We start from the raw sequence: 11,839 nt of genomic DNA, 5'->3' as shown, positions 1-11,839 counted from the left end.
TCCCCCAAAAACCGCCGAAATAATTTCTTTTTTTGAATTTTCTTCTGATAAATTGGTTCTCCACGTGATTCTCATGCTCTCCACACTCTTATCTCCAACCAATTGTCATCAATTTCTCGTGTTTTGATGATAATTTCTCATTTTATGTGTAGTTTTCTCGGCCTTTTTGCTGAATAAATGCTTTATAGTTTGTCTTCTTCTCTCTACTCGATGCTCGAATGGGCAACTGGATAACCTCGACGTTCCTTCGATTCGATCATCTTTTCCACCCATCCGCCAATCGCCGTTTTTTAGAATTACCCAGAGGAGGTACAGTTGTCTCTAGAACTACAAAAAGACTACAAAAATGAGTAAATTTTCAGTCGAAAGTGCTTCTAACCGAGGAGCACCACTATCTCTCGCCGTGGCCGCCGAAATTGTCGCCTATCAGAATATGAAACCGGTAAGTGCGCTCCACTGGACTCTTCGATGGAGCGCTTTTGCACTATTGCCTGTGAAACAGACATCCGGACAAACATATATACAGACAGACATTTTTAGAGCTAGAAAACTTAATTTTCACGATTTTTTTCCAGGTTTTCGCTTTGAAAATTCGAAAAATCCCGAATTTTCCGTGCATTTAGGCTGAAATCCTAGCGAAATCTCGATTTTCGACAAAAAAATCGGGGAAAATCGCGATTTTTCGGCCAAAAATACCAATTTTTACCGTTTTCAGCCGGATTTTCAGATGTTTTTGAACCAAAAATGGCGAAAATTTTAGTTTTTTTTCTCATTTTTGTCTCAATTTTGCATCGCAGGGACTAGTTTTCAACGCTTTTGGGTTTCTCGGCCACCTAGACGGTTTTGGTTGAAAAATCACGATTTTCTGACAAAATTTTGCGATTTTTCAGTGAAAAAATCTGTAAAAAGCCGATTTTCGTAGTTTTTTTGCCGAAAATGACAAAATTTTTCGAGTTTTAATCAAAAAACCCGGATTTTTTTTCAGTTTTAATAAAAAATTATTTTTGAATTTTGCGGTTTTTGGCTTAAAAACTCGATTTTGCAGTTTTTTCCACCTAAATCGATTGAAATGCAGCAAAAATTGTCTTTTCAGGCTTAAAATTCACCATTTTTGGCTAAAAATCCGTTTGAAATCACCGTTTTTAGTTTAGATGACCTAGAAACCCAAAAGATGGGAAACTAGTCCCCGGGTGGAAATCAGGACAAAAAATGCAATTTTTGGGTCAAAAAACTGAAATTTTCGTCATTTTTGTGTCAAAAACCTCGAAAAATCGGCGAAAATCATTTTTTTTTTGTGTAAATTACAGTAAAAATCACGATTCTCCCCAAATTTTGAGTCGAAAATTGGCTTTTCGCTTAAAAAAAAATTCTGTCTTTTTTTGTGTAAATTACTGTAAAAATAGTGATTTTTTGATCTACCTGTTAGTCATAGTCATCTGGAACGTTCTGGAAGATTTTTTCTCAAATTTTTTTTTTGATCTAAAAAAAAAATCGATAAAATTCATGACTGAACACACACAAACTTCTAGTCATTTGTCATCACAACACAGAGAAATCAGTTGATTTCTCTCTCCTCACACAGGCGGTACTCTCCCCACCGATCAATCGAAACGACGAGAGAGTACACTGAAAAGAGAGAGACGCAGAGACAGATTCCCGTTTCCTTTCTCTCATTTCTCTGCGTCTCTTCACTCTCTGCGTCTCTCGTCTCCACTCGCCAGCCGACAGTCATCATCATTCTTAACCTTTTAGGCCCTTTTTTCACTGAAATTTCCTATTATTTTTATCAAATTTTTTCTATTTTTCGAAATAAATGCCATTCAAAAAACGTGGCAGTTGTTCGCCTGATCTGAAGAGGGTGAGTTTGAGATTTTTTCATTTTTTGAGCGTAGATCACAACAAAAAAAGGTAAATATGATGCGGAAGTAGAGTGTAGTCGGAGAGAGAGAAAGTGAGAAAAAAGAAATCGATTTTTTGATCTACAAAACGGCGTCATGGCCATTGGTGGCCTAGAACACCAAATTTCAGTTTTCTAGGCCATGGTGGCCTAGAAAACCAAATCTAGAGAAAACTAGTCCCTCTTTTTCATCTAACATCCAAAAGTCCTTAAGAACACTCTGGTGGCCTAGTTTTCCACTTTTTTGGATTTCTAGGCCACCTCTTGGTTTGCTTGTTACAAGACGCGAAATAACGTGATTTTTTGATTTTAAGCGATGTAAATGCGCTCCACCGTCAATTTTAGTGGTGATGGCCTAGAAACCCAAACAATTTGGATTTCTAGGCCACCGCAAGTGGCCTAACTTTCCCATTCGGTGGCCTAGAATCCCAAAACTCGGTCATCGTTGAAAATAAACCATTTTTTCCGTGATGGCCTAACTTTTTCACTTGGTGGCCTAGAATCCCAAAACTAGTCCCTCCCGTTGGAATTTGGAAGTTCTCTGAAATTGTTTCTAAAAGTTCATTTTTGTCATCAAAAATTGAATAATTTCTTCGTTTTTTGTCATCATTTGTAGTCTTTGTAGTCTGGTACTTCCTCTTTTTTTGGAACAGCTGATAGCGAGGGGAATGACATTTATTCATTTCCCAGCAAACTACACAGAAAAGTGTGTACTGTACTGAGAGTTCGGTAGAGCGCACTTGCTGTGGAAGGTGGTTTTTGGGGAATCCCCCCATTTAGACTACGTTAGACTACAAACTACGAAAAATAGTGTTCTTCTGAAGTGATGATGACAATTCGATGAGGCTACAGTACTCTCTCTCACGCCATTCCTCTCTCGTTTGGCTCCGCCCCCTTTTCACTAACTGGAGCATTTGGAGGTGGAGACACCTTGGAGGAGAAAGTGCGCTCTATTGATGATTAGATTCCATTCGTAAGAGAAATGCGCTCCATCGAGAGTCGGTAGAGCACATTTTCAACTTTTCTGTTGTTTAGACTACAAAAGTGGTGAAAACGCGCTCTAGTGATAATCGAAGCTTTTTTTTGTTCAGTAGAGCAAATTTTCCACATTTTTGTAGTTTAGACTGCGAAAAGTGTGGAAACGGGCTCTATGGATAATCGGCTTCAAATTTTTCCAGTGGAGCGCACTTTCAACATTTTCTAAGTGTGATGAAAATGTGCTCTATTGACAAAAATTGGTTTTCGATAGTTTTCGATGATTTGTGACCTTTTCGACCAATTTTTAATTGATTGTTCGATAGAGCGCACTTTCTGACCTCTTCATCATCATCATTATCAAAGAAATGAAAATGCGCTCTATTGATAATCGACGTTTTCTGCCCAGTAGAGTGTTCAGTAGAGCGCATTTTCCACATTTTCGTAGTTTCGACTGCGAAAAGTGGTGAAAACGCGCTCTATTGACAAAAATTGGTGTTTCTATTCGATAGAGCGCACTTCCATTAGGAGATGTTGCAACCGCGCTCTATTGAAAATTCTCTGATTTTAACGGTTTTTCCCCCAATTTTCTCGAATTTTCTCGTGATTTTTCGTGATTTTTCTCGTGTGTGTCCACTAGAGCGCACTTTCATCACTCAGCCATCAGAATGGTTTCAGTTTTGTGGTGTGCTGACGCAATACGTGAATTGTCTGTCGTCACTGAGAAGTCACGTGAGAAAATAAAGGACACTACACAATGCTAACCACCGACTAAGAAAGACATCAATATAATGATCTGTGTTCAATCTGTAAACCGACCACGCCCACTTTTTCCAATTTTCAGAGTCGACGCAATGACAGTGACACAGATTTCTCGGATGATGATGAGGAGGGGGGATCGACGACGTCTTCAGGTGGATGCCCTCAGATGACACCTCAAGAAGAGCAGAGAATGTTCGAGAGAGAGCAGAAAGTCGCTTTCAGTGGGCGCTGCTTCATTGGAGATCCTGAAGTGAGTATGCTGGAAAAATCTGAAAATTTTTGAAAAAAAAAGTTTTTTTTGGAACTTTTTTTGCTTAAAAATCAATTTTTAGAGCATTTTTAGGCTCTCAAAATGGTCTAAATCACGCGAATTCGCTATAATTAACCTGTTTTTGAAGTTTTTAAAAAATCTGAAAATCTGAATATTTTTGAAAAAATTCTGAAAATTTCAAAAAAAATTTCAAAAAAATTTTTTGCTTGAAAGTTCTTTTTTTAGCATTTCAAACGTCTTAAAATAGTCGAAATCAACTTAATTTGCTATAATTTACCAGTTAAAAAAAACATCTGAAATTTTTTTAAATCTGAAAATTTAAAGAAAAACAATTTTTTGTTGAAACTTTTTTTTACTTGAAAATCTATATTTTCAGCATTTTGTGGCTCTCAAAATAGTACAAACTATCTTATATTGTTATGATTTACCAGTTTTTTGATATTTTCGAAAATTTTCATTAAAATTTTTTTTTTTTGAAAAATAATTTTTTTTCTTTATCGAATTAAAATTAAATAAGCAGTTTTAATACACCAAATTACCCAATTTAATAGTTTTTTCTCTTCAAAATCCCCGACACAAATCATAGAAACCAGAAAACGCGTAACATTTTTTGTAGTTTGTAGTTAGTGTGACTTGATGACATGACATGACGCTTCGACAGGTGTTGTGGGATTTGAGAGAAAAAAGAGGGATTTGGGGACTTTCTAATGACGAAAAATGGAAAAATAGGATGATTTTAAGATAGGAAAATGTGTTTTTTAGAGAATTTTAGAAAAATAAAAATTTTCGAAAAAAAATTTTTTTTTTGAATTTTTTTCAAAATTTTTAAATTGTGCTCAAACCTTGAAAATAGTGCCAAGTATTCATGTTTGAGCTGAATTTTTCATATTTTTCACTCTCTAAAACTCTTGAAAACCAGAAAGTTTCCGAAAAAATCCCGAAATTCCGTTTTTCATCAATTCTCAATCTAAAAAAACAGCTTTTTATTAGAATTTTTTGTGAATTCAATATAATTCCAGTCAAAACCTGTTTCTTATTCAAAAATTGCGTTAAAAACTATCGAAAACTCGAAAAAAAACACCAAAATTGCGTACTTTCTCAATAGAGCGCATTTGCACCAGTCTTTTGACATTTTTATTAAAAAAATAGCTGAAATCGACATTTTTAATGCTAAAAACCGACTAAAATCATTTTTTACATCAAGAAATAAGTGAAAACTCTGAAAATCCAACTTTTCTCAATAGAGCGCACTTCCAAAAATGGTAAAATCCTACTTTTCTCAATAGAGCGCGTTTGCACCAATCATTAGAATTTCCCTAGCGATCAAAATACCAAGATGACGTCATCTTAACCGCCACGTGGCTTCTGAATTCTCTCTCAACGCCTCCAGGGGGGAATTCAGAAGCCACGTGTCTTGTCGGCCCCTGTCTTCTGAATGCCAACGTCTTCTGAAAAAAGCTACGTGGCGATTCAGATGAGTTGGAAGAATTCTGAAAATCAGAATCCACTCAGAAGATCAAGAAATTTTTGAAAAAAAATCGATTTTTTAGCATTTTAAGAGTCTCAAAATGGTATGAATCACTTGAATTTGCAATAAATCCGTAAAATTTCAGAGTTGCCAACAACTCCGCCGTGACATCAACTCTCGATGCCGCCCGTCGACGTCTTCTTGGAATAATCAGGCGAATCTTCTGAATCGAGACGTTCAAAATAAGCATTCGGTGATGACGTCAACGACGAGAGCCCACCTTCTGAATACACATCTACCGAATCAGAAGAGACGAGTCGATGAGTTGAGAACTAAGAATTTCTGTGCGCAATACGTACAGAACGGACGGAAAATGGTTGTTAGTAGTCAGGGTGAGTTGGAAATTTTCAGATTTTAGGCTGAAAAATTCAAAAAATTGTGATTTTTTGGGTCAAAAATCACATTTTTGACCGATATTTAGGCTTGAAAACGTAAAAATACTGATTTTTGAGCAGAAAATTGCGAAAATTTGGGATTTTAGGCTGAGAAATTGAGAAAATTGTGATTTTTTGAGTCAAAAATCACATTTTTCGAGGTTTTTTACCCTAAAATCGCAATTTTTCGGGCAATTTCCACCCGGGGACTAGTTTTTCACGCTTTTGGGTTTCTAGGCCACCAAGACGGTTTTCACGATTTTCACCTAAAATTTGACCTTTTTTTGTTGATTTTCATCATTTTTTCATCGAAAAATGTAATTTTTAAGCCAAGAATCACGTTTTTTTCTAGGTTTTTAGGCAAAAAATGACAAGAATTCCAGTGTTTTTGGTTATTAGCAGTCAGCGTGAGTCGGAGGAGGAAAATTGCGATTTGTCTGGTGAAAAAGCTGCAATTTTTGTCATTTTTAGCCCAAAAACTGCAATATTCGGAATTTTAGACTGAAAAATGGCGATTTTTTGAGTCAGAAAACGCATTTTTGCCATTAGAAAGATTTTTAAGCCTAAAATCGCGTTTTTCAAAGTTTTTGACACAAAAATGACGAAAATTTCAATTTTTTAACCCAAAAATCGCTTTTTTTTTCACATTTTCCCCCCAAAAACCCCGAGCTCGAAAAATTCGACATATCCAGCATTGTTAGCACTGAAAATAGGCCACGCCCACAAATTTGTGCTTGATGAGGTTTCGTAGCGAAACCTTCATTTTTTTTGGTGAAAAATCGCTATTTTTACAGTAAAAACTCGGATTTTTATCAAAAAATCTATAAAATTTAGATTTCGCTATGAAAAAAACACTAAAATTCGTGATGTTTTGTTCAAAAATATCGATTTTTCTGATTTTCCGATGTTTTTAACCAAAAATGATGAACATTTCAGTTCTTTCGCCTGACACACGGACTAGTTTTCCATCATTTGGGTTTCTAGGCCATCAGGACGATTTTGGTTGAAAAATGCAACATTTTCAATGAATATTGTTACCTAAAGCGGTCAAAAATTCCAAATTTTGCGATTTTAGCTCAAAAACCCAATTTTTGCACTATTTTCGATGAAAATTATCGATTTTTCAGACGAGAAGATTCGTTTCTATCAGAAATGCCCGGAGAAATCGAAATATCGTTCGAAATACGTGCAATCGAATGAGTTGCGTGTCGACCATTGTAGTTGGTCGATTCTCGATACGGCAGTGAATCAAAGCGGAGATTTGATATGCTATTGTACGTGGAAAGACGCTGTTTATATTGGACGAATGGAGCAAGAGGACACTCAGAATATTATATGGTTCCCGATCGATTGGAATGAGGATGCCGGCCAAAAGTACGCGAAAAAACGAGAAAAATTGAAATTTGGAGCCAAAAATTTGAATTTGGCGCCAAATCTTCATGAGTCCGGTAGAGCGCATTTGCATAGATATTCAAATTTGAGCAGCTTGAATCGCTTTGAATACGTAAAAGCTGTGAATGTCTCAAATTCACAAAATTTTAAATTTCCCGCCAAATATTTATGAGAATTTGCGATTTTTAAGGTTTTCAGTCGCTACGCAGCCAAATTCGATACAGAGATCATAAAAATGTGAAAAAAAACTTGATTTTCACAGCTGGCCGAGTTTTTGCAAAAGTTAGGCCACCAAATTTTTTGACGTTGTACTCCTCGTGGATAATATCAAAGAGCGTTTTTGAAATTTTGATGAAAAATCTTTGTATGATTGTCCACAAGGAGTACACGGTGGAATTGAAGCTTGTCAATAGAGCGCACTTCCATCGTGAACTACCGGTGGCCTAACTTTTGCAAAAACTCGGTCATTGAAGGAAAAACACATTTTTCAATTTTTCCGTATCAAACTTGTCTGCGTAGCGACTCAAAACTTCAAAAATCGCAAATTGAAGAAAACACGCTCTACTGGATTTATGACAATTTGGCGCCAAATTCAAAAATTTAGTGAAAAATCTTGATTTCCATGAATTTACCTCATTTTCTTTCAAAATTTCGAATTTTTCAGTCACTGCGCGGTGTTCTGTGTCCGTTTCTCGGCGGATAGCGCACAAATCGTGTGCGGCACCTCCGAATACAGTATCCACGTGTTCGACGTCGAACAACGTCGCCGAATTCGAACGATAGTCAACGCGCATGAGGACGACGTGAATTCTGTCTGTTTTGCGGACGTTGGATCGAATTTGATCTACAGTGCGGGAGATGATGGATTAGTGAAGGTACGGTACAGTATACCCCCTGGTGACCCTGCACATCAAACTTTAGAATTTTTGGTGTTGATAATGATGACCACTTGATTATCATCATTTTGTCTATAAATAAGTGTTCTAAGCGTTTCTCTGGTTAGGATACGAAGGTACAGTAACCCGATCCTGGATTCGCAAATTTGGATCCTGGATCTCTAGGAACAAGTACAGTAACCCGATCCAGAAACCCTTCAGATTTAGATCCTGTATCCCTAGGATCCAATACAGTAACCCAATCCAGGATCTCTAGGATCAAGTACAGTAATCCTGCCAGATCCTGGCCATTTCGATCGTGTATTCTGGATCCTAGAAAATACAGTAACCCGATCCAGGATCAATAGGATCAAGTACAGTAATCTCGGATCCTATAGTCTGGATCCATGAAGGTACAGTAACCCGATCCAGAAACCCTTCAGATTTGGATTCTGGATACCTTGGATCAAGTACAGTAACCCAATCCGGGATCTATGAGATATCGATCCAGGATCCTATGGGTTACTGTAGCTTAGCTGATCCTGGATCCTAGTCATCTAGACCCTATAGCCTAGTTCCTGAAATGAGTTACTGTAGTTTATCACAGGATCGAAGTACAGTAAACCGATCCGGGATCTCGGCTATAGGATCCGCTGGATTACTGTACTCGATCTTAGGTATCCAGGATCTAAAGTGTCCTGGATTCATAGGTTACTGTAGCATAGGTTAGCGATCCTACATCTTAGACCCTATAGGTTACAGTAACCCTATCCTAGATCCGAAAAATTTTGAATCCTAGATCTCATTACTGTAATTTCCTCTTTCCAGGTGTGGGACAAACGTGCGTGGTCCGACGGTGACGTCATCCCCGTCGGTGTGTTCGCCGGACATCGGGACGGTGTGACATACGTCGATTCGCGGCAAGACGAACGGTATCTCCTGAGTAACAGTAAGGATCAAACGATCAAAGTGTGGGATCTGCGGAAATTCTCGAGTCAGGACGGAGTGGTGAGTAGCTTAAAATGGGGGCGGGGCTTAGTCTAAACGGGGGGCGGAGCCTGCATAGACGACGTCTCATTTATAGGAAGCTACACGTGCGTGCGTTCAGAGTCAACACTGGGATTATCGATGGCAGCCGGCACCGCCCGGATTGTGTCAAGCGGTCCAAGGGGACACCTCCGTGATGACACTCAGGGGACACAGTGTCCTGCACACGCTGGTTCGAGCCAAATTCTCTCCAGAGAACACCGGAAGACGATACATTTATACGGGATGTGCGAGAGGAGAGGTTGTTGGTGAGTTTAGTTGAAAAAAAAAGGAAAATTTTGAGCTACAGTAACCTATCCTGGATCTAGGATCTACAATATGGGATCCAGAGATCTTCAACTACAGTAACTTATTGGATTCTGGATCTAGGATCCAGGATCCTTCAGCTACAGTAGCCCTTAGGATCCGGGGATCCTGGGTCTAGGATCTAGAGACAGCTACAGTAACCTATAAGATCCTGGATCCGGTGCGTTGCTAGGATCTGAAGGTTACTGTATCTTATCTAACAATAGTCAGATAAGTACAGTAATCGATTTGTCCTGGATCCAGGATCTGGGGATGGATTCAAGATTCTGGATATTGCTACAGTAACCCCATCCAGGATCTATATGGGACATTGGATCCTAGATCTTGGATCGGGTTACTGTACTTTATCCTGGATCTAGCTACCGTAACCAGATCCAGGATCTATAGAACCTGCTTCTAGGATCCAGGTTACTGTACTTTGGCAATTTTTTGTCGGTTTTGCCCTTATTTTTCACAAAAATCTTTTTTTTTAGTATACGACATCGTGACGGGTACAGTAAGCCGCCGTCTGAAAGGTCATCAATCAGTGGTGAGAGAGTGTGATTGGCATCCACAAGAGAACGAGATTGTCTCCAGTTCGGTAAGTTTGGGGACTAGAAAACCCGATTTTTGGGTTTCTAGGCCATGAAAATGTGTCCAAAAATCTTTTTCTCAATCTCTAGTTCACTAAAACGACCAGAGACTGCGTCTTTCCTTATTTGTCATCATTTCTCTGCAGCAGCAGGGTAGAAAAGGGGCGGAGCTTAGGGAGGAAGTGACAAAAGTTGTGTTTTGGTTGTTGTTTAGGTCGAAAATATACGAAAAAATGGGGAAATTTAGGAATTTGGGGGTTTGGGGACTAGAAAACGCGGATTTTTGGGGCTTCTTAGATACGTTGAATTTTTAGCCAAAATTTCACAAAAATTGGTGAAATTCGCTATTTTTACAATAAAAACTCTAAAAATTTGGGAAATTTAGGCTCCGCCCTCAAACAACTAAAAATCGCGTCTTTCTCTTCCAAAAATACAGATTTTTCTCGTTTTCAGCCGGAGTTTTCAGCTTTTTAACCCACATCGTTTTTTTCTGCGATTTTTAATCACGCGGACTAGTTTTCCGACTCTCCAAAGGTTTCTAGGCCACCAAAACGGTTTTGATTGAAAAATCACGATTTTCACTCGAAAATTGATGCTTTTTTGTTGATTTTCATCGTTTTTGGCATTAAAATCCGCTTCAAAACGTATTTTTAACCGAAAAAAACGAGAATAATCCATTCGAAAGCATTGATTTTAGCTTGGACGGGTGAAAATTGACAGAATGTTGCGATTTTTCGGTAGAAAAGCGTTCGAACATTACAAAATTTATGGAATTTGTTTTAAAAAAACTCCGATTTTTGCGATTTTTAGCTCAAAAAACGCCTAGATCAGAGTTGAGCGGAGTTCCGCCTTCCGCTTTCCGCTTTCCGCCAAAAATTGTCCTATTTCCGCCTTCCGCCTTCCGCTGTTTAAAGATTTTTTCCTCAGCATGAAAAATTTGATCACCTATTCCAATTTACTGATATTTTTGGGGTTTTTTGCAGCAAAGCTATCAGTATTTACCGAAAAAACAAAATTTAACACAAATTTAACCATTTTAGTGTTTTTTACTACAAAATAAGGCCAAAATCGTATTTTTGAAAGCGACATTGTGTTCCGCCTTCCGCCCTTTGGCATTTTTTTCCATTCCGCTTTCCGCCTTCCGCCTTCCGCCTTCCGCTTTCCGCCTTCCGCCATTTCAAAAACCGCATTCCGCTCAACTCTGGCCTAGATTCCCCGCGCCCTGCAAATCCTAGGCCACTATTTCTCTTCCATGTTGCAAAAGATAAATTTTCCAGTGGGACGGAGTGACTACCGTCTGGACATGGGACGAACGAATGGAAGGTGTCATCGCCCCGTACGACCATCCCCAAATCTCTCAATTCGGCGACGAAGACTCGTGCGATGAACACTACAAACCAATCAAACGCCAACCGACCAAAAAATTGCGGAAATTCGACCGCAAATGCCCGCCGACGGTCGAAAATTTGTGATAAATTCTATATTTTGCCCCAAAAATCTATTATTATTATTATGTAATTGTTCTAATAACTTGTTTTCTTGTCTCATTCCCCTCCCATCTTGTTTCCAATGGAAAATCTATTTGTACTACGACTCGAAGCCCCGCCCCCTTAATTACAGTACCCCTACTTGGCCATTTCTTGATTCATTTGATACGGAGTTTGTACATAATGCGGTTTCTTTTCTTTTCCCTGAAAAATTTGAAATTCTTTGACACAATTTGATATATTTCCCTGTTCCCTTTTCCCTGTATCCCAGTTTCTATTTGATCATAATATATAAATTTCTAATAAAAAAAAGAAAAGATAAGAAAAACATGTAATGAATAAATCATTAATAA

At 38.2% G+C, this 11,839-nt stretch overlaps 1 protein-coding gene across 1 annotated transcript; it reads left to right on the top strand.

Annotated features, from left to right (window-relative positions):
* Positions 1-218: 218 nt before the first annotated feature.
* Positions 219-11,471, top strand: GCK72_000097 (uncharacterized protein; the record flags this gene model as incomplete). Its single annotated transcript, XM_053722263.1, has 11 exons — positions 219-309; positions 363-442; positions 3,717-3,884; positions 5,519-5,765; positions 6,935-7,181; positions 7,864-8,074; positions 8,903-9,082; positions 9,159-9,369; positions 9,638-9,760; positions 9,901-10,007; positions 11,277-11,471. The coding sequence occupies 11 exons, from the start codon at positions 219-221 to the stop codon at positions 11,469-11,471; spliced, it is 1,860 nt and encodes a 619-aa protein (XP_053590908.1).
* Positions 11,472-11,839: the final 368 nt, after the last annotated feature.

The sequence above is a fragment of the Caenorhabditis remanei genome, chromosome I, assembly GCF_010183535.1.
Source record: "Caenorhabditis remanei strain PX506 chromosome I, whole genome shotgun sequence".
Classification (NCBI taxonomy): Eukaryota; Metazoa; Nematoda; class Chromadorea; order Rhabditida; family Rhabditidae; genus Caenorhabditis; species Caenorhabditis remanei.
The sequence above is the reverse complement of the archived record's forward strand: the minus strand, read 5'-3'. Positions and strand labels throughout refer to the sequence as shown.